Source organism: Neophocaena asiaeorientalis, unplaced genomic scaffold (assembly GCF_003031525.2).
Source record: "Neophocaena asiaeorientalis asiaeorientalis breed wild unplaced genomic scaffold, Neophocaena_asiaeorientalis_V1.1 scaffold240, whole genome shotgun sequence".
In the NCBI taxonomy this organism is placed as follows: domain Eukaryota; kingdom Metazoa; phylum Chordata; class Mammalia; order Artiodactyla; family Phocoenidae; genus Neophocaena; species Neophocaena asiaeorientalis.
Genome location: NW_020185331.1, coordinates 6,231,264 through 6,252,664, shown reverse-complemented (window position 1 = coordinate 6,252,664; position 21,401 = coordinate 6,231,264). Strand labels below are relative to the sequence as shown.

General features: G+C 54.4%; 1 protein-coding gene across 3 annotated transcripts in view; it reads left to right on the top strand.

Annotated features, from left to right (window-relative positions):
* The window catches only part of SH3PXD2A (SH3 and PX domains 2A), a 241,972-nt gene that overhangs the window by 156,999 nt on the left and 63,572 nt on the right, over nt 1-21,401 (top strand). For 2 of the 3 annotated variants that reach the window (XM_024734999.1, XM_024735003.1), the window contains exon 6: nt 156-184. In XM_024734999.1, the coding sequence (XP_024590767.1) occupies nt 156-184 (29 nt within the window). Of the gene's footprint in view, nt 1-155; nt 185-2,937; nt 3,051-21,401 lie in introns of those variants that run through there. The other variant, XM_024735002.1, reaches the window with a different exon arrangement.

Sequence of the window (21,401 nt, the reverse complement as noted above, 5' to 3'; positions counted from 1 at the left end):
CAGTGCGTGCGGCTGCGGAGCGCGCGGCTCGCCGGCCGCCGGCATCACATGAGCATCCGGCCCGTGGGTGCCCGGCAGCCGCAGCCCTGCAGCCCAGCGGCCGCGCGCCTCCGCACGACCCTAACCATGTCTGTCTGTTGTTGCTTCTTTTTCAGGGACTATGGCAGTTCCAAGAGGAAATCAGGTAAGGGAGCCTCCGGGCGTTCTTCCCTCCAGCCTCCCCTCCCGCTTCGTGCACGCGCCGCTCCGACCCTGCGGAGGACTTTCTGGGGGCTTGTTCTCGCCCGCCTGCCCTGTGGTCCTGTGGGCCAGGGTACTCCCTGTGGTTGCCCCCCTCCTCAGTCCACGCCCCCTAAGACCTCTGGTACTCGCGCCTCCTCCTCGCACCGCGCCCCTCGGGCTCTCCCGGTGGGGGTGGGAGCGGGTGCGTGGGGAGTGTGGGGATGCCTGTGAAGGGCCTAAGCCCCCGCGACGTGTGCAGCCGGATCCTCCTCCTGGGCCTGCGGGGCCAACTCCTGGGCATCTATGTGGTTTCTCCCTCGGTCCTTCCCGCGGTGCGGCAGCGATGGAAGGGTTAATAGAAACGAGAGGCTGGGTTTTCGCCGTGGGAAGGTGAGATCCAGGACCGAAAAGGGGCGGAGGGGAAGGGAGGGGAGTCGTGCTGCAGAGACTGGGTTTTTAACGGCTGCAGCGCAGCCCTTCCCCTCCTTCCCCAACTCTGAGCGCGTTCTCCACCGTGCCGGGGTGGAGGCTCTGCCCGATGGGAGGCCACCGACCCACCCTGGCATCGGCCCAGCAGGTGCCGGGCTCACTCCGAGTTTGCGAAGCGGGTGGAGACGGGGAGCGTCGGGGCAGGTCCTTGGACGCTGGACGCTGTGTGCTGGGCGCAGTCGGCTGGGGTCAGAGGAGGATTCTCTCTGGGTGGGGGAGGAGGGACTAGGCGAATGCCAGCACGTGGGCGGGGTGCAGTTAATTGGGAGAGGGTGGCCCCTTGTACTTAGGGCCGTGTGTACTGGGAGTTGGGGCGGGGAAGGGAATGCAGCGATCTATGTGGGCTTGTGTGTTGTCCGTATTTATGGGGGTGGTGAGTTATGGGGGTGCGCAACCATCTGGGGCTCTGGCCTTGGGGATGTGGGAAGTGTGTATGAACCCCTGGCTTACATTAATGGCTCACGTTGTAGGGAGATACTTGTGTCCAGGTGCTTTGAAGTGTGGATCAGAAGAGGTCTGTGTGCCTGTGTGTGATGGATGGGCTGTGAATTGGAATAGTTGCGATTGCATGGTGCGTTTCTGAGTGTGAGTCCGTATGTTTTGTGTGTATAAGTGCTTATATATTCACTGGGATGAGGAAAGATGTGTCCTGGCTTACATATGGGGGGAACATGTGTGTACAGGGGGTTGTGTGTGTTCATGTGGGGCTTCATAGTTGTGTGCTCTTGAGGGCATGTTTACTTGTTTGGGTGTGTGTGTGCCAGTGTGTTAGGATGTATCCAGTTGTGCGTTGGTGTGTGTTTGTGTCTAGCTGTGGGATGAGACTGCGTGTGCACACATGCCTGTCACCTGGGGAGGGGTGCTTCAGGTATGCCCATCCCTGGTGCAGAACAGCATTTCCTCCATGAACAGGGGGTGAGGCTGCCTCATGAACTTGAGGAATTGCAGCATCTCCTCAGCTGTCACTTGCAGCCCGAGCCATAGGTGGGGGAACCTGGAAGGAGGGGCAAACATGGGATTGCGTTCTGTCACACTGCTCTCCCCAAGAGAGGTGTAGTGGCTGGTTGAGCCTGGGCTCAGATTCTTTTTTTATAAATTTATTTATTTTTGGCTGCGTTGGGTCTTCGCTGCTGCACGCGGGCTTTCTCTAGTTGCAGCGAGGGGGGCTACTCTTCCTTGTGGTGCGCGGGCTTCTCATTACAGTGGCTTCTCTTGTTGCGGAGAACGGGCTCTAGGCGCGCCGGTTTCAGTAGTTGTGGCGCACAGTCTCAGTAGTTGTGGCTTGCAGGCTCTAGAGCACAGGCTCAGTAGTTGTGGCACATGGGCTTAGTTGCCCCACGGCACGTGGGATCTTCCCGGACCAGGGCTCGAACCCGTGTCCCCTGCATTGGCAGGCAGATTCTTAACCACTGTACCACCAGGGAAGCGCTGGGCTCAGATTCTGGCTCTGTGTGACCTCAGGCAATTTTCATAACCTCTCTGCCTCGGTTTTCTCTCCCTAAAAAAAACACAGATAATGATGGTCTCTACTTCACATGTAGAAGATTCAATAAGTTAATGTGGAAAAGTCCGTAGGACCCAATAACTGCTGTAGAAGTGTCAGTTTATTGTCGTCAGCATTACCTTCTGAAGCCCTGGGACCCTGGGTGAGTCCCTTCTCTACTCTAGGCCTCAGTTTCCAGCTATAAAGTCAAGGGCTGGGCCTCATAACCTCCCAGCTGCCCTACCCTCAATCTCTAAGGCTCAGGTTCTGTGCTGCTTCCTAAGCAAGACAGGGCCCCACCCAGGGAAAGCTTCCCTGGTTTCTCTGCCTTCCACTCTCCAGCCAGGAAAGGGATGGATGGAAAAATTTAATTTACGCTGCTTATGATAATGGCCACTTAGTGTCATGGTTAAAAGTGCCAGGTCTGGAGCCAGACTGCAGGAGTTCAGAGTCTGGCTTTTCAGACCTTGGGCAGACTTCCTACCCTCTCCGACCCTGTCCTCCCTTCTGTAAATTGGGGATAATATTCTTATCCATCTGGTAAGGTTAATTTTATGTGTCGACTTGGCTGTGCCCTGATATTTTGTCAAGCGTTTTTCTGGATGTGTCTGTGAAGGCGTTTGTTTTTGAATGAGATTCACTTTTAAATCAGTGGACTTTGAGTAAAGCAGATTACCCTCCCTAATGTGGGTTGGCCTCATCCAAACAGTTGAAGACCTTGAGAGAAAGACTGACCTCCCCCAAGCAAGAAGGAATTCTGCCAGCACCTTTGGACTTGAACTGCAACTCTTCCTTGCGTCTCCAGCCTGTCAGTCTACACCGTCAGGCTGTGGGCTCACCAAGCCCCCCGAATCACGTGAGCCAGTTCCTCTCTCTCTCTCTCCCTCCCTCCCTCCCTCGCTCGCTCGCTCGCTCTCTCTTGCTCTCTCTCTCTCAATATTCTGTTCTGTTTCTCTGGAGAACCCTGATCAATACACACCTTATATGGTTATAATTAAATTACATAAACTTCTATATGTAAGTGTGCTTGGACCACTGCCTACAGTGAGAACTGGACAGTTCTCCCAAAGTGCTAGCTACTGTTATTATTTAGTGAGCATCTACTATGTGCTGGCAACTTTACATATATTTCTTAATTTGCTGCCCAGAGCCATGTTGCATGGTGGCTGGTAGGATTTGCATTTCACAAATGAGAAGCTGTGTCTCCGAGGGTGGCTGCCCGGAGTCTGTGGCAAAGTGAAGGTTTGAGTTCATACTTTGGGCTTCACTCAGTGATGAAGCGCGTGAAGCTTCCCAAGGTCGCTCCAGTCAGGGATGTTTGTGTGGAGAACATGAATGCTTGTTCCCTGGTCATTTCTTGTCACATTTGAGTCCTCGAAGCCCCAGCTCATCCTTGGAGGATCTCTTGGAGGGATCTCCTGTTGAGCACAGAGCCAGGACTACAAGGCAGGCCTGGGGAGGGTGGAGTCAACAGGAAGGAAGTTCTCAGGCGGCTGACAGCCTCACAGAGGAGGCAGGACTGGCGACCTTGAGACCCCAAAGACAGTGTAGCCTCAAATTTATTTCTGCTCCTTCGCTCCACAGAACCTGCTCCTTCCCGCATCTTCCTTCTCGCTCCATCCACCCTGTTGCTCAAGCCCAGCATCGGAGAGGTCATCCCTGACTTCTCCCTTCCTCTCACTTGCCCACCTGACCTCCAGATCCATCCCCTTCTCCCACCTCCACCGTCACACCTGTTGGAAGCTCCCTTCGTCTCTCAGGAGGACCCCAGCTTCCTCCTCAGCCTATCTGCTCCCAGCCCAGCCCCTCCATACTGCAGCTAGAGTGAGCTCTTCCACACATGGATCAAATACTGTGCTTTTCTGCCTAAATTCCAAGATTTCCCATCCCACCCAGAAAAACTCCTTATCCCGGGCTTGCAGAGCCGTGTGTGCTTTGGCCCCTGCCTGCCACCCTGCCCTAGGCTCTGCCCTCATCCCCGTCCCCACTTCCCACCCCAGCCCTCTGCTCAGCTGCGCCCATTACCTTCCATTCCTTAAACACTTCGGGTTCGTTCTCTCCACACAGTCTTTGCATTTGCCGTTCCCTCTGCCTGAATACTGTTCCCCATTCTTCCACATGGCTAGCTCCTTAAGATTTCTGCTTGTCACCTCAGAGAAGCTGCCCCTACCTCCACTGTCTAGCTGCCCCTGTAGGTCTCCCTGCTTCTTGCACATCACTAACCGCACTCTATCTTGTGGGTTTTCTTGTTCATTATCTGGGTCCCACCACCTTGGAGGCAGAGACCTTGCGGCAGGGCTCGCACCAGTAGCAGGGTCCCCTGGTGCTTGTTGAATGGGAGGGTGGATGGAAGAAGGCGTGGGTGCATGAATGACGCTGCAGGTCAGGAAAGAGAGGTTGCTAAAGCCTCAAGTCAAGAACGTCATCCGGGAAAAGGAGGAGTTTTTCTGATTAGGGGTGGAGAGCGGGGGCTTTGCTAATCGAGAGACAGCACTTGCGCAAAGATGGGGTAGCAGGACCAAGTGCAGCTTGTTTGCAGACCAGATACTGCAGCTGACCTTATTGAGCACCAGCTGTATGCCAGTACCGCGTAAAGTGTTGAGGTTATAGGAATGTGCCTTTCTGCCCTCGAGGGGTTTGCAGTCCGCTCTGGGTGATGAACTGTGCAGACAAGAATGTACTGTTGGACAGGGAAGCAAGGAAGTGGCATGATTCCCTGAGGAAGAGCAGTCCAGGCCAAGGGCACAGCCAGTACAAGGGCCCAGGGGTGGGAGGTCTGCGGCTGGGTGGAACGTAGGGAGGCCAAGGTGTTAGGAGGGGAGAGCAGCCATGTCGTGGGGATGCGGCAGCAGCAAAGACCGTGTAGGGCCTTGCCAGCCATTTTAAGGGTTTTGGCTTTCACTGTGAGATGAAGAGCCCCTACGGGGTTCTCAGGAAAGGGGGACATAATCTGACTTAGATCCCAGAAGGATTTTTCTGACCGGTGAGTGGAGATGGTTAAGGGGAGGAGACAGGTGATGAGAGGATAAGGACTCTGGCAGCAATGGAGGGACGAGATGGATTTCCATGATCAGGTGTGGGCCGTGGGGGGCAGTTTATGTCAGATTGCCTGGGCTCCCGTTCTCAGCCACACGACCTTGGGCAGATCACCTGAGCTCTGCAACCTCACTTGTTCTGTTGTATCAGTCAGGTTCAACTAGAGAAACAGAACCAGCAGGAGCTATCAGATTTCTGGCAAGGAACTGGCTGATGTGATTGGGGGCAGGTGAGGCAAGTCTGAAACCCAAGAGCCGACTGGGGTTGCCATCCACAGGTGAAATTCCTCCTGCAGGGAAGCCTCAGCTCTGCCTTTAAAGCGTTTCAGCTGATGGACCCAGGACCCCTCGGAGTATCAAGTGTAATTTCACTGAAAGTCAACTAATTATGAACCTGATCCCACCTGCAGAATACCTCCCCAGCAATTCCTGGATTAGCGTGTGGTTGAATAACCGGGGATTGTAGCCTAGCCAAGGTGACGCATAAAAGTGATGGACACACCCATGAAAATGGAGTAGCAGCCACCTGCAGGAAGGTGCCGATGATTCAAGGATGTGATGCAGTTAGAGGGCTTTGTGCCGGGCCTGGCAGTAGCAAGAGTCTGTTGCTGTTAGCTGCGATTGGCCGCGCCCCCCTCCCGGTGAGCACTGCTGCGGGAGCTCAGAGGTGGGCTGGAGCAGCCCCCCCCCCAGAGCAGGGGCTTCTCTTCAAACCTGAAAAGATGGGCTGGGGCGCCCAGAGTTCTGGGAAGCTGCCTGGCTCCGGCGCTGGTGGCTGGGGAGTTCTGACTTGCACCACGAGGGGGCGCAGGTGGCCACGGATCCTGTGAGACCATCCTGGCCCTGGGATTGTGTCTGAGGCCCCATCCCACCCAGGAGTCCTGTGATGAGCTGCAGCTCGTTTATATGCAAATGAGGTTGCTCAAGAGTGTTGCAAGTTTGTTCTTTCGGGCTAGTGTTGATGTTCCTTGTGAAATCCTGTTTACTTTATACTTTTCCTTGGAAACTTGGTGAGCTCTGCCTGCTTCCATTTTAGTACCATACAGTCTGCATCGTTGGATGGAGTTAATGAGATCAGCATTACTGTAGTTTCACTGCAGAGAAGCATGTCGCTTGGAGTTCAGAGTTTAGGTTTTGGCATCAGACAGGGTTTGAACTCCTGCTCTGATATGTGTTTGCTTTATGAGTGGCAGCTGCTTAACCTCTGACCTTCATGCCCCCATGTGGAAAACAGGGGTAAAAATAGTGCCTGCCTCTATTAAAGGTAAGGATTGAATTAGCAGGGGGCCCAGCGCATAGCAACTCCCAATGATAGCAGCTGCCATTGTTGTTATTTTAAGTATTGATAGGTTCAGAAAGGAGGGGAGAAGTTGGTCCTACCTTGGATTTGAGAGTAAAAAGACATGCTTGAAGCATTATTTTCATTCTTTGAGCCCAGGGTCTGGCCCCAGAGGAGACAGAACCTAGACTCAGAACATTCTGTAGAGTTAAGAACACAGGCTCTGGAGCCAGAATGCCTGGTTTTGTGTCCCAGCTCTGCCAGCTGTGTGGTCTTGGGCAAGTCCTAACTTCCCTGTGCCTCAGTTTCCTCATCTGTGGAATGGGTATAACGGTAGCACTTCACCAGGTTGCTTGAGGCTTGAATATGTGTTAACACGTGTGACGTGTCTGGTGCAGGAAACACTAAGGGTTAAGCCTCTTCTATTATGAGTAGGAGGCAGCGCCGTGGATATCTAGCAGAGGTCCACCGTGGAGGTCCCCCAGCAGAAGGGACCACTGGCTTTGGCATTTGCCCTCCTGCAGGAGAGACTCCTCTCAATCAGAGGGGGAAGGCAGAGTGTGTACCATCTCATAGTTGCCAGTCAGCCTCCCAATAACCTGGGCAGGTGGTCTTGTCCCCCTTTTAAAGACCAGGAGAGGTAGGTTCAGGAACCTGCCCGAAGTCACCTAGCCAGATAGATGCAGGATTCGAATCTGGTCCTTCTGATCCAAACCTCTTTCCACTGAAGTCTGTTCCCTCCTAAGCTAGGACCCAAGGGATCCACAGGTGAACAGGACTGGGCCCTGGAGACCTCTAGCAGGAGGTTCCACAGACTGAGAGAGGGACTTCCCCAAGAGAGCCCCCCACTGCGGTTTCTAGAAGGAACCCATTGGTCACCAGGGATTCTTAATTGGGTAAAGGGTCCCATTACAGGGTGTGACTAATATCCCCTTAATCTCTCTTTGTCTGAATTTGATCTTTAATAAGGTGTATTTGTTTTAAAGCAAAACCTGCCCATAGGTTCTGGCTACTATAAAAAGTTAGTCTACCCTCCTCGTTTTATAGAGGAAGTAACTAAGAGCGGGCCTGCCACCTGCCCAAGGTGAGGGGTTGGGCAGAACCTGGCTTCCTGCTCATCACATTCCCACCAAACCCTGGAATGAGGCGGAGGTGTGAGGAGGGCCATGGTGAAGCAGAGAGAGCAGGTCTGTAAAGCCTCTGGTCCCTCGTCTTCCCACAGGATGAATGCCTCAGTAGGACAGAGAGCAGGGCCAGGCTCTCTCTTGACCCCCGGCCTGCTCTGCTCACCAGCCACAGAGGGAGAAGAGCAGAGACAAAGCAGACGGCAGCAGCCTTCACGCCTCTCCCGGAGGCTTTCATTTCTCTTAAGCGATTGCTGGTCTCCGGTCTCCGGCCCCACAGAGGTCACAGCTCAATTGAGAAAGCAGGATGCTCTCAGTGATTCATTGATGAAGGCAGGGCAGGATGGGTTGTGACCCACAAGCAGCGGGAGTCAAATAGAAGGGGCTGGGGACGGTGGCGGGGGGGGTACTAGCCAAGATGGGAGGGGCTGAAGATGCGTCCTGGAGGATGGAAGGGGTTGCGATGAGCAGAGGGGTGGGCAGACGCCCCTGGTAGAAGGGCCGGGCCTGAGCAAGGACTTGGAGTCTGGGATGTGATTGAGAAGTTTGAGGGAAGAAGAGATGTCTAGCCTGGCAGAAGTGAAGAGCTAGGGAAGGGGAAGGCAGGAGATGTGTCTGGAAAGGAAACCTGGGAGAGTGTATCAGCAAGGCTTTTCCTTTTTTTTTTTATATAAATTTATTTTACTTTATTTTTGGCTGCATTGGGTCTTAGTTGCTGCGCAGGCTTTCTCTAGTTGAGGTGAGCAGGGGCTACTCTTCGTTGTGGTGCATGGGCTTCTCATTGCTGTGGCTTCTCTTGTTGCGGATCATGGGCTCTAGATGCATGGTCTTCAGTCGTTGCGGCACGCGGGCTCAGTAGTTGTGGATTGCAGGCTCAGTAGTTGCCACGCAAGGGCTCAAGAGCGTAGGCTCAGTAGTTGTGGCGCACGGGCTTAGTTGCTCCGTGGCACGTGGGATCTTCCCAGACCAGGGCTCGAACCCATGTCTCCTGCATTGGCAGGCGGATTCTTAACCACTGCGCCACCAGGGAAGTCCCAGCAAGACTCTTGCAAAGCTTTCTTTTCTGCCCGAGCCATCCATCCTCAGGGAGAAAGGCCCAGGCTGCTTAGAGAACACGGCCAAGACATTACTGGCACCCTCCAACGGCCAAAAGTGAACGTGTCTTGTGAAGGCGTCATGTTCTGGCACGTCTCACCCGGGTTGGTGTTTTTAAATAATTTTTGTTTTCGTGGCTCTGGGTCCTCAGCCTGATGTCACCCTGGAGTTCAAAGCCAGCTAATTGGAAGTGAAAGGAGGCTGATTGATTTGGCTGTTCCACAGCCAGCCAGTGTGACAGCAGTGTGATGGAGAAAGTGTGTGTCTGTGCCACAACTCCCCTGGCACTGACCTACTGGCTTGCACACACAAAGCAGGGGCGAGGGAGGTGAGGGCTCCCCGAATCCTGGAATCACGTATCTCACTCCCGGGAAGGAGGCAGCTAGCTGGTATGTGGCCTTGATTCCCTCTGCCCTGCTTGCTTAGCTTCTTTCTGCTCCCTCATTCCTATCACCCGACCTCTCCTGCTGGGGTAATGAGAAGATGGTCTGGAAGGGGACAGCGTGGGCAAAGGCCCAGAGGTATGCTGAGAGTCCTGAGCCTGCTTGTTGAAGTGCAGATTCCCAGGCCCTGCCCAGACCTACTGAATGAGCGTCTCTGGGGGCGGCGGCCAGGAACACCAGGCAGTTTTGATGGGCTCCCCAGGGATCCTGAGATAGAGGCGGGGTTGAATTTGGGGTGGGTCGTCCACGTGGGTTGATGGCAGTGTTCGGGGTATTCAGGCAGTGAGGAGGCAGCAGGATCGGACCCCCAGGATGGGGCTGCTCCTGGAGGGTGCATTTAGTTGTGTCCCAAGTTGGGGGTGGGGGGCAGAACCAGTATGGGAAGGGGAGCGCAGTTAGAGGACAGAGAACAGTGGCCTGGCATTCGGGGCCTTGGAGAATGGCTCTCCACTGGGCCTGCCCAGCCACTAGCTTCCCTTCTGCCCTCATCAGGAGGCTGTGACGAGACCCCCGTCTGCCTTTTATTTCCACAAGCTTTTCCTCTTCAGAGGAGGAGACACCCACATTCTGGTCCAGCAAAGAAATGCTTCCCACCACGGCCCTCAGCCAGAAAATAACTTGTTCCCCACTTGGGCTTTTTGGCTTATAAACATGTGACAAACGAGGCAACATTTCCAGTAACAACAAAGCCAATGGAAAAACAAGGATTTGGGGGAAATGTGCATTATTTATTGTTTTAGCACCTTTTTCTGATCTAAAGTTACTTTGTTTAGAAATAGAAATGTGGCGTGTGTAACTCAGTTGGCTTGTGACATTTTTATAATTGGTCAGTTTTGAAATGTGACGGCAAAGAAAAATTTTCCAAAGTTTCAGTGAAACTTAGAAGTTTGCGGGGGAAAAAGTGTTTTTCCCCAACTCTTTCTGCTTTACTCTCGAGATCTTGTCATTGCCACATGTGACCCAAGCAGCTGGTATGAAGATGGATTTTCTTAATGTTAGAACTCATGGCTCACGGGCCCAGCCACTCCGCGGCATGTGGGATCCTCCCGGACCAGGGCACGAACCCACGTCCCCCGCATCGGCAGGCGGACCCTCAACCACTGCGTCACCAGGGAAGCCCCCAGAACTGGATTCTTGTACCAAGAAAATTGGGCCGTGGTAGAAAGTCCCTTCACTTCCTTGTGCTCAGAAGGAAGAGCCACCACCTCTTCGAGATGCTTCCTCCCAATGTTGCATCTGGCCAGTGGATGCCGTGTTGTAGGAAAAGGCCCCCTGCAGGTTTCTGGGAGCTGCCTTTCCTGTTAGCCAGGGTCTCCCCCTGGGCCCTGGACCACCTTAGGCTCCCTGAGTGTTGGGTCAGGGTCAGAGCTGGGTACATAACTGTTCCCGGAAGGAAGGTGAGGTCCTTGCAAAGCTGTGATGACAGGCTAGTGATAAGAGGCCAAATTAGGACTCTCTTGGTTGGCAATAGCGCCCCCCCCCCAACCGGGGAAACCTTGCAAACATGGCAGATATTAACATCTTTTGTCCCAGATCTGTCTGGGTGGGGCAGTTTCTCCTGGTCTGTCACCTCTTGGCCGTATACTGTCCCTCCCTGGAGCCTAGTGGCTCTGAGAGCCCTCTGTCAGTTCCTCATTTGCGTTTGGTCACAGGGTTCTGAGTACGAGGGCCCTTTCCCCATCTTCCTCAGTGACCACTGTTTCTCTCTCTGCTCTAAGCCCGGGGCTCAGTTGACACTAGTGGCAGCTCTCCCACGGGTGAGGGTTTGGCCAAACTGATAAGAAGCAAGTTTCCGAATGGATGCTGGTACCAGACTCTGCTAGGATTAGGTGGTTCCTGCCAGACCTAGAGCTGACTCACTGGCACTGGCTGTGGCTGTCATGTAGATTTGTTCAGTGAACATCTGAGTACCTCCTCTGTGCCAGGCCCTGTGGTCCAAGCCTAGGGATACCAAGGTGGATACAGTGAGGTCCGTGTCCTCAGGACTCTCAGTTGGGTCAGGGAGGTGGGAAAGTAAACAGCAGTTATGATGTGATGTCCAAGTGCTACCATGGTGGAGGCGCAGCGGGTGGGATGTGAGGGAGCCTCCCCAGGGGAGGCATAGATATGCCTGTGGGTGGGGTGCTGAGTGAGACCTTCTACCCCCGGTTCCCTGAGGTTTTAAATGAGTCGGCCCGGAGAAGAGGGAGAGCAGCTTGCAGAGGCATCTGGTCAGTCTTAGCGTTGGCTATGCAAGCGTCTCACATCCTCTAAACCGGGCTGGGGCACATCCTGCACATCCCCCCGGTACCTGCTGGGCAGTATCTCTGCAGAGATACCACTGCAGATGGTCACTCGTTCACTAAAGTTGTTGAAGCTTAAAATGTTCTAATTATAAAATTAATACATGTGCCTGGGTTGGAGAGAACTTGCCCCAAAGGTCGCCTCTGACCTGTTCCTTATTGTTAGGAGGACTCTGGCTTCCACTGGTCTCCTAGGGGACACATGCCCTGCCTGTGACAGGAGGGCATGAATCCTGATTCCATACAGCTGCAGGGCTGTGGCCCGGCCAGCCAGGTGCTTGGCACTCGGAAGTGTTAAGTATCTGACAACAGACGGGTCTCCATTGGGGAAATCTTCATCCAGTGGGTCTCCCTCGTAGTTGATGATTCACCGGGATTGACAGGACAGAGAGAGCAGCCCTTTCAAGGCACAGGTAAAGACCAGGGGGACCCAGAAAAATGGCCCCAGCTTCTCACACTTGTGCAGCGAGCCAGGACAGAGCCCTCTGAGCACAGGTCTCCTTCCGGGCTTCTCCCCGGGGTGGAAGCTCAGTATTAGCTGGAGTCCCTGAGCTGTGGTGCCAAAGGGTTAACTTCGTGCTCCCCAGAGAGCTCGCACACTCCTGACCCTCTCCTGTCCTCCAGGCCCTCCCAGCTGCGGCCTCCTGGGCATAGCTCAGTCACGTGAGAGCCAGATGTGGGGATTTCCCAAGCAATGATATGTGTGTGTGTGTGTGTGTGTGTGTGTGTGTGAGAGAGAGAGAGAGCGTGCACGCACACACACACACACACACACACACTCTCACACTGCTCTGTTTACGTGGCATCCAAGAGCTCAGGGGATTGGTCCAAATGTACGCAGAGCAGGAGAGGGATGGGGGTGAGGAGAGGCCCCAGGCTCCAGCCACACACCCTGGGAGGCTGCCCCGAGCCCTGCTGAGCCCTGCTCCCACCAGACATCATAGATAAGCCAGTTGTTTTTGCTCAGACTCCCATTTCCTGCAGCATCCATCTTGCCATAGACCATATTGCTTATGTATAAAATTTTTTTTAAATCTCTTTGAAGGGCTTTACCACAGATGCTGGAAGCCCGCAGCCTTCCAGGGACGTTCTGCCGGGCCTGGGGGCCTGCCTATGAGTTACTCTGCACCGCACCAGCTAGGCTCAGGGCCTTTCCTGGCCTGAGGATGCCCGTATGTACCTCAGGCCACCCCAGCCAAAACCTAGACTAGAGGAAGTGCAGGGCCCTGGGGGCCAAGAAGGCCCTGGAGCAGTGGTATCAGCTGGACCTCAGTTTCCCCGTGAAACCCTTGGGACTCAGGGCATTGAGTGTGTGTCCTTCCAACAGCCACCATGGACTTTCTGGGTACCACCTACTGTGTTCGGTGTGCCGTGAGGATGCTGACAGGGTTAAGACCCTGAAGGAGCTTCAGATCTGATTGGAGAGACTCATAACAAATTTTGATTAAGCGCCTACTGTGTGCCAGACACTTGCTAGGACTACAACACTATCCAGACATTCTGGAGCCAATTGACACAGAGACCCGTTGAACAATACAGAGACCCTGCCCAGGGCAAGATAAGGGCAGCCTGCAAACCTTGAAAAGGGGGTCACCCTCAACCTCAGTTCACAAGTGAACTCTGCCCCTGGCCCCTGCCCCCCTCATCCCCACCCCCATCTCCTCTGGCAGTGTCCAGCCAGATGTCAGCTGAAGTATTGTGATCCCTGCTCCAAAGGTGGGGTCCAGTTACAGATGCGAGGCCTCCAGGTCTCAGCCCTGCTGCATCCCCCCTTGCCCCCGTGAGCCAGTATCCGGGGCCCTGCCTGCTATGTTTGGCTCCAGCCTGCTTTCCGGTAGGGTTTGGGCAGCCTGGGGCAATGAGGATACACTTGAGTGGCAGCCCTGATGGCACCAGGCAGGTGGATGAGGGAGCCACGCAGCCTCCCCCAAACCTACATGATTCCCGGAGCAGTCAGGAGTGCCTGGGAGAGTGTCTTTGATTGTAAATATCTGTGCCCCGTCCCTGAGGCTGGAGAGTCAGTTGGTCATAGCCGGGAGCCTCCAGCTGGGCATGTGGTAGATGCTTGTTAGATAATTGGCGGTTGATTATTTATAATCTGTTAGTGAAAGTCCAGTCTGGGGAAAATAAAACATTGCTTTTTTTGTGGCCCTGGGGTGGGATTGTCAGGCCTGGCTCCACTGCTGTTGACTCCATCTCTCAGGGCTCTTGTGGAGAGTGAGCCGGGGGAGGGGGTGGACTGGCGGGCTGGGGGCTGGAGACACAGCGGCTGCTTACTTCATCCTGCACCGCTGGCCTCTGTTTCTGCTGCTGCCGCTGCCTCGTCCTCACGGGCTTTGGCGGGGGGAGCTGGTGGGTGAGGGAATGGGAGGGGGGGTACCCCAGTAAGTGGGGGAGGACCACCAAGGCAGCCACCCCAGGGAGGGGGGTGGCTGGGATCCGGGAACTCTGAACAGTGTTGAGTTTGTCTCTTCTGTGCACACCAGCACCCCGGCACGGGGAGAGGTGAGAGCCCGAGAGTGGAGGGGGAGGCCGCCACCCCAGGGGCTACTATGGGGTCAGGCAGCAGCTGTGGGAGCAGAGGCCCAGAGCCCCGCTGGCCTCCCGCACACAGTGCCCCTCTGTCCGCCCACAGCACCTGTGTTTAACCAGAAGCTGAGGGTTTTTGAGCAGGGTGGGAGAAGGAGGCAGACCTGCCTGCCCGGGCAGCCCCCCTGGGCAGCTGCGGTGCTCCCGGGGGCAGCCTGGGCCTCTGCCCACACCCACTTGGGCTGGGCTGTCTCTGCTGGCCCGCCTTGGCCTAGGTGGATGTCCTTGGACTTAGTCCCTAAGGGGCTGTGGAGTGGCTCCAGCCCTCACGCACCCCATTCCCCACCTGAGCCGGGAGACTGACTGTGCTCTGACTGCATGGCTCAGCGGTCAGAGGGTCAGCGGTGCATTCCTGCCCCGGGTTGGGCTGCCCCGACATGGACTCTGGATTCTGGGAAAGGCAGCTCCTGGAGAAGGAGGCAGGCCCCTTCCTACTGAGAGTAAAATGAAAGGAGTATGGCTGCATTTACAAAGGGAAGCCCAACAGAAATAATTGAGCCTCCCTTGGCCAATGGCTGGGGAGGATCCAGAGAATGAAGTCCCCTGTTTTTAGGCCCCTTTGTTCCCCATTCCCAACCAGCTTGCCTGGGCTCAAGTCTGACCCATCACTCCCTTGCTGTGGGGCCTTGGGAAAAAGCTTAACTTTCCTGAGGCTTACTTTCTGCATCTGTAAAATACAGATTCTTATAAGGATTAAACGTTTAGTCAAACGTTTAACCCAGTACCTAGCATGCACGTTAAGAAAGTGGGAACTGGCGGCTTCCCTGGTGGCGTAGTGGTTAAGAACCCGCCTGCCAGTGCAGGGGACACGGATTTGAGCCCTGGTCCGGGAAGATCCCACATGCCGTGGAGCAGCTAAGCCTGTGCGCCACAACTACTGAGCCTGCTCTCTAGAGCCCGTGAGCCACAACTAGAGCCCGTGAGCCACAACTACTGAAGCCCGGCGCCTAGAGCCCGTGCTCCGCAACAAGAGAAGTCACCACAATGAGAAGCCCGCGCACCGCAACAAAGAGTAGCCCCCGCTCGCCGCAACTAGAGAAAGCCCGCATGCAGCAACGAAGACCCAACGCAGCCAAAAATAATTAATTAATTAAAGGAAAGTCGGGGGGGCTTCCCTGGTGGCACAGTGGTTGGGAGTCCGCCTGCCGATGCAGGGGACGTGGGTTCGTGCCCCAGTCCGGGAGGATCCCGCGTGCGGCGGAGCAGCTGGGCCCGTGAGCTGTGGCCGCTGGGCCTGCGCGTCCAGAGCCTGTGCTCCGCAATGGGAGAGGCCACGGCAGTGAGAGGCCCGCATACCGCAAGAGAAAAAAGAAAAAAAGAAAGAAAGTGGGAACTGGTATGCTTGTTCTAGCCTCAGCCCTGCCACTAACTTGCTGTGTGATCTTAGGCAAACTTCTCCTCTCTGGTCCTAAGTCCCCACATGCTCCTTCCAGCCTTTATTTAGCTCAGAAGCCTGTGGCCCAGAACCCTCAGGCCCTGGGCAGGACCAGCTACATGATTCAGGGGACCTCTTGTTCATAAAGTATTAAAGATTTCAAATTGGGAACAGAGGGTGTTAAACCAAGAGCAGGGCCCTGCTAAGTATGGGTCACTGTGCGCCTGAGCAGATCACACCGCCTGAAGCCAACCCTGCCTTGGAGGCTGTGAGCGTAGAAGGCAGGGCCAGGGCTCTGGGCTGCTGGTGTAGCAGCATTGACCCCTCACCTCCCCAGGCCAAGGGCATGATTTTTTCATGCTGTAGGTATTGATGATGAGCTGGAGGCTGCTGCTCACCCTGGAGCAGGCTGCAGAGAGCTGCCCCTGTGGGTAGCAGCTCGCACACCTTACAGCAGGACACTCCCCAACTTCCACCCGTGTGACTGGAAGTCGTCTTTGAGTTATTGCTTGTTCTCTGTCTTGACCATCTTAATTCATGCCATACTTTTTCCGGATGCCATTTGTATCACTTTCACTGTTGTGCCAGTGTCTCTGCTGCTCTGAGCATGATGGCCTATTTCAGGCCCTATATATCATGTAGGTCAAGCTGCTACTTCTTTTTGAAGCACTGTTAGCCCTCGAGGGCTCTGGTAAAGATTTGAGCTACTTCATGCCTCTGACAGCACAGTGCCTGCCACAAGGGATGTGCTCTCGTGAAAAAGTAGCTCCTTCTCTTTCTACTGTTAAATAAAATAACAGGGCTAGCAGCTGTCAAGCCCTAATTAGTTGATGACCTGAAAGCAGTGGCTGAGTTCCCTGGTGCCTAGTCAAAAAGGAAAAGAAACACGTGGAGTCTAGGAAATTTAAGAACAATAGAATTCCCAAAGAGAGAGAGGTCTTGAGTGTTCAAGTGCGCTGAGGTACAGAAGAATGGAAGGACACAGAGACAACAGGGGGGTATTCATTTCTGGCAGGGGCCCTGCTCCTCCTCCCCTCCCAGGAGCTCAGGGCGGGGGCTGTGTAAGCCGATAAGGCGGGTGACCCTGCCCTGGTCCCCCTGAGCCCTTGGTTTGCTTTCATTCTCCGAGGAGTTTATGCTGTTGGCTGTCCTCCTGTCTCTCCCACCTGGGCTTTCAGCCCACTCTGGATTTATTAGTTTGGATGGGTGGAACTTGCTTTACACCAGGGAAGAATTTCTGGAAGCATGGTTTGAGACTACATTTGGGTAAATTGAACCCAATTCTCCCTGCTCTGGAGTTACTCAACATTAAAAGAAACATTACAGAGCAGTAGGAGTCCCTCTCCTAACTTAAGTCTATCCAGTTGTTTGTAACGTAGTCCTCGGGTGTATATGTGTTTGGGGGGAATGTCCTTAAAGTCAGGGGCCCCTGTAATATTGTTCTTTGATTTCTCATAATCACCTGGACTTGACAAGAGTCAGGTTCAGCACCTAAGTGTCATCAGGACTTGCAGGCACCTGGTTTTCTCTGGGCCTGGATTCTTGCTGGTCCAGCAAGCCAGGAGGAGTGGCTGTGGCAGGAACATGAGTCCTGTGGGATGGCCATGGGAGGGACCCTGTCTCCATGCCTTCCGTCTCCCAGGCACACACTGCTTTAGTCATCAGCTTTGTCCCTGCCACCCACTCCCCTTCTGTGTTCCAGGGGCCTAATTCCTGTCCCTCCAAAACCTTTCACAGGCACTAGGCCATTTCACTCTTTTTTTTCTCCCATTGCGGAGCACAGGCTCTGGACGCGCAGGCTCAGCGGCCATGGCTCACGGGCCCAGCCACTCCGCGGCATGTGGGATCTTCCCGGACCCGGGCACGAACCCGTGTCCCCTGCATCGGCAGGTGGACTCTCAACCGCTGTGCCACCAGGGAAGCCCCATTCCACTCTTAAAGCAGACCTACAACGAAAAAGACATGGTAGATATTTTTATCCCCATTTCACAGAAGGAAAAGGAGCTCAGAGATTTGCTAAATGCCCCAGAATCAGTGAGCTAAGCGAGAGGGTAAGCGCAAGAACCAAGATTTTTAAAAAATTCTTGCTCCAGTTCCTCTGTCTCATGTGCCTCCCGAGCGAACTGTTGCACTTCTCCACTTGAGTTTCCTATATTGAGCGTGTGTTCAAGTGGTTTTCCCTGGAAAGGTGGTCTGTTTCTCTGGAAAGATTTGTTTCTACTGTGGTGTACTTGCATTATGGAGACTAGCAGGTTACTACTGGAAGAGTCTAGAACATGAAACAAGTATCGTGGAGATCAGTGGGCCCAAAATGCTTGATTTTCCAGATGTGGCCCAGAGAAGTCAAGCCATTTGCCCAAGGTCACACAGCCAGTTCTCAGCAAAACCAGTTGTGCAGATTCCCAGTCTCACGCCCCTTGCTTTCCACCAGGCCCTGTGACTCTGCTCTGTAGGGCCCTTGGTTCTGTCACCAGAGAGAGGGGGGTAGAGACCGCAGGGAGGGCAGGAAGCAGTTGGTTTGTGTCACTCACAGCTGCTCATTTGGCTGCGCCTGTCTTTTGCTCCTTTGCCCCATCTCTCCTTCTCACCATTTTCCCGGTCCTGAGCCAGCAGCCATGTCTGCTTCCTGGCCGAGGGGCCAGGGTTTGTAAGCCAGGGAGCCACTCCTCTGTTCATCGCAATGAGGCGGAGGGGGGTCCTTCCCGCCCTGGGGGAGGGCTAGCTCTGGTGGGCTGGAGAGAAGGCACTCCAAAGGGGGGAAATTTGGGGTGGGAGCCATGGAACTGGATTAATTCTGCGGATCCAGGGGACTGGGAAATAAATCATGTTTTAAAAAGGCTTTCTTTTTTAAAGACAGGCTCGTTTCTGGTCCGCTTCCCATTTTCCTTTGGAAAGAGGGAAGGCCTGCTTATTGTGGGGGGGAGAGGGTGGGCATGAGTTCAGCTTGTTCCACATTTAGTAGTGGGGGCTCGGTTTCCAGAGGCTGAAGGATCTTTTCCTGTCTGCCCTCCCTGGCCTGCCTAAATGCCCAAACCCAAAAGGCCCAGAAGGGCATCGGACCCTTCAAGATGACTGTTGAAAAAACCAACCAAGCAGCAAAGGCCTCGGGAGCATTTAGTCCACATGGGCCAACAGCCTCCACTTCTCTCCCCTGGGGATTTGGAGCAGCTCCCCTTCTCTGACAACCTCATCTCCCAGCCTTGGGTCTGGCAAACCACTGCCCACAGGCCAAGCCCAGCTCACCATGTGTTTTTTTTTTAATTAATTTAATTAATTTATTTATTTTTGGCTGCATTGGGCCTCCGTTGCTGCGTGCAGGCTTTCTCTAGTTGTGGCGAGCGGGGGGCTACTCTTCGTTGGGGTGCGCGGGCCTCTCAGTGCGGCAGCTTCTCTTGTTGCGGAGCACGGGTGCATGGGCTTCAGTAGTTGTGGCACGCAGGCCCAGTAGTTGTGGTGCACGGGCTTAGTTGCTCCGCGGCATGTGGGATCTTCCCAGACCAGGGCTCGAACCCACGTCCCCTGCATTGGCAGGTGGATTCTTATCCACTGCATCACCAGGGAAACCCCAACCATGTGGTTTTGTAAGTAAAGTTTTATTGGCACACAGCTCGTTCATTCCTCTACGGATTGTAACAGCAGAGGTAAGTAGTCTCGGCAGAGACCACGTGGCCCACAAAGCCTAAAATATTGACTCTCTGGCCCTTCACAGGAAGTCCGTCGACCCCTGTTTTAGCAGAACACATCTTCCTGGGTCCTCCAGGCCCAGGCCAAATGAATTCCCTCGGCTCACTGACGGACATTAGCACTTCCAAAACATTTCCTTCCGAAGAACCCGAAGCAAAGTGTACAAAGTAACGAAGCCAGCAGAGATGGAGAGAGGTGTGAGCGACCTCTTAGTTGGCTCAGCCCAGGGCTGGGTGCGGCCAGATGGTGTTGGGATGGGTCTGGCGTTAGGCCCACCCAGGGGCGTTAGGATGGCCTTGCTGGGTGGCAGCCACTTAGCTACGTTTGGGGCACAGCATCAAGGAGTCACAACCCCAGCAAGATCTGGCACCAGACAGAGAAGCCCCACATTCTGAACTGAGACCCCCTCACCTCAACCACAGCAGTTGAAAGCCTCGGAGTGTGTCTGCTTTGTCTCGGCCCTGCCAGGGCATGAAAGCTGGGCCAGCATGGCTCCTGCTGTCCTAGGAGGCTTCTGGCTGCCAGGCCTGGTCAGAGACTCTGGCCACAGGATGTCTGTCTGTGGGGGTGGTCCCCCAGAATCCCTTTACCCCCAATTCCAGCTGACCCAGTGTCTGTGGGAAGCATCTCTGTGCGCCAGCATTTTCTTGATGCGTCTAGTATTGAAATGCCATCTGGTTCTCGTCCTTGCAACTCCAGGAGCCTGATTTTCCTGCTGCCCCCCAGAGCTGATTGAACCAAGCCCATGGGATATGCCCAGGGAAGAGGTTCAGAGAGGTTAAGTAACTTTATCAAAGGGGCAGAGCCTGGATTTGAATCCAGACAGACTCCAGAGGCCGCGCCACACCTCTCCAGCGGATCCCCACTCTGCTGGTTTACAGTGAGCACTGGAAGGGCCAGGCTTCCCGGGTCTACATGGTGAGCCAGCCTGCAACTGGAAGGTGGCTTGCTGAGCAAGGGAGAGTTAGGTGCTTTAAATGGTGAGCGACATCAGACTGAGGCCTGAAGCCTGTGTCACCACAAGAGATGAACACTGTACTAGCTGCGTGACCTGGACCAAGTTACTTAACTTCTGGGTCAGTCTTCACCTGCAAAATGGAGGGAGTTCCTTATCACTGTAGGTTTATCATGAAAAACAGATGAGTTACTATATGTAAGTGCTCATCACAATGCTTGGTGTACAGTAGATGTTGCATAAATGTTGCTGCTGTGATGATTACCGTTACTATCTATCAGGCCAGGCCGCTCTCCTGGCCAACACCAGGCAAGCAGCCTGAGGGCTTGCCTCTCAGACTTGCATCTCCACGGTTCCTTTTCGCTGTAGCCACTGTAGCCAACGCTGTTCTCCTTTGGAGGCAGTGAGCAGTTCAGCAGAGGAAGCACCAGTTGGGGTGTCCCAGACCTGGTTCCATTTCTGGCCCTGCTACTCTGGCCTCTTGGGAACTTGGGCCAGTTCCTTCCCCTGTCTAAGCTCAGATTCCACCCCTGTATAATGGGGCAAAAGGTGTGTTCCCAGCTCAAGGACCTGGGTGTAAATGAGCCACTGTTCACTGTAGGTAAACTGTTAGCATTACGTGTTGACCCTCTGATATTCTAGAAATGTCCACACCATTGATTAGGCTAAGAGCTTTTTGCCTCATAATGTTACCATATCACATCTCATGATCTTAAGTTGTTTTAGGTGCTTTGACATTGTTCCTCCCTCTCGGCAGGAAGACAACTTTTAACCTCATTTCACAGATGAGGAACCTGGGGCCCAGATCACACATGGCTGCCTGAGCCTGGACGAGAGCCCTCGTTTCTTCTGGTCACTAAAGGTCCCCGTTCTTCTGGGTTGGAGTTGGGGTGTGAGACTTTTTAAAACGAGGCTTCCTTCCATTTTGCCAGGGCCTGTCTGTCTTCCTCAATGCTTAGGGCTGGGCAAGACATTGAGGCCCAGTGGTGCGGTGACTGGAGACTGGCCTTGGGCTCCCCAACCTGACGTTTAAGGTTCCAGGCCCACGCTGCTGAGCGTGCTGGCCTGGTGAGGATCACGGCCAGCCACCCACATGGCCAGAGAGGAAGGTCCGGGCTGCCTTCTCCAGGGCAGCGATAACCCGCGGGCCCTGTTCCAGGCTCGGATCGTGTAGGATTCTCTGTGCTCCAGAGGATTCCTGCGTTTTGCAGACACCTCATTATCCCCGTCCTGGCCAGCAGTGTCCCAGCTCCTCTGTAATCACTCAGGCCCACGCCCAGCAGCACTTCCAGGGCCAGGAAATCACTCCCCTCCCTTCCCCTCCCCTCCCCTCCCTTCCCCTCCCC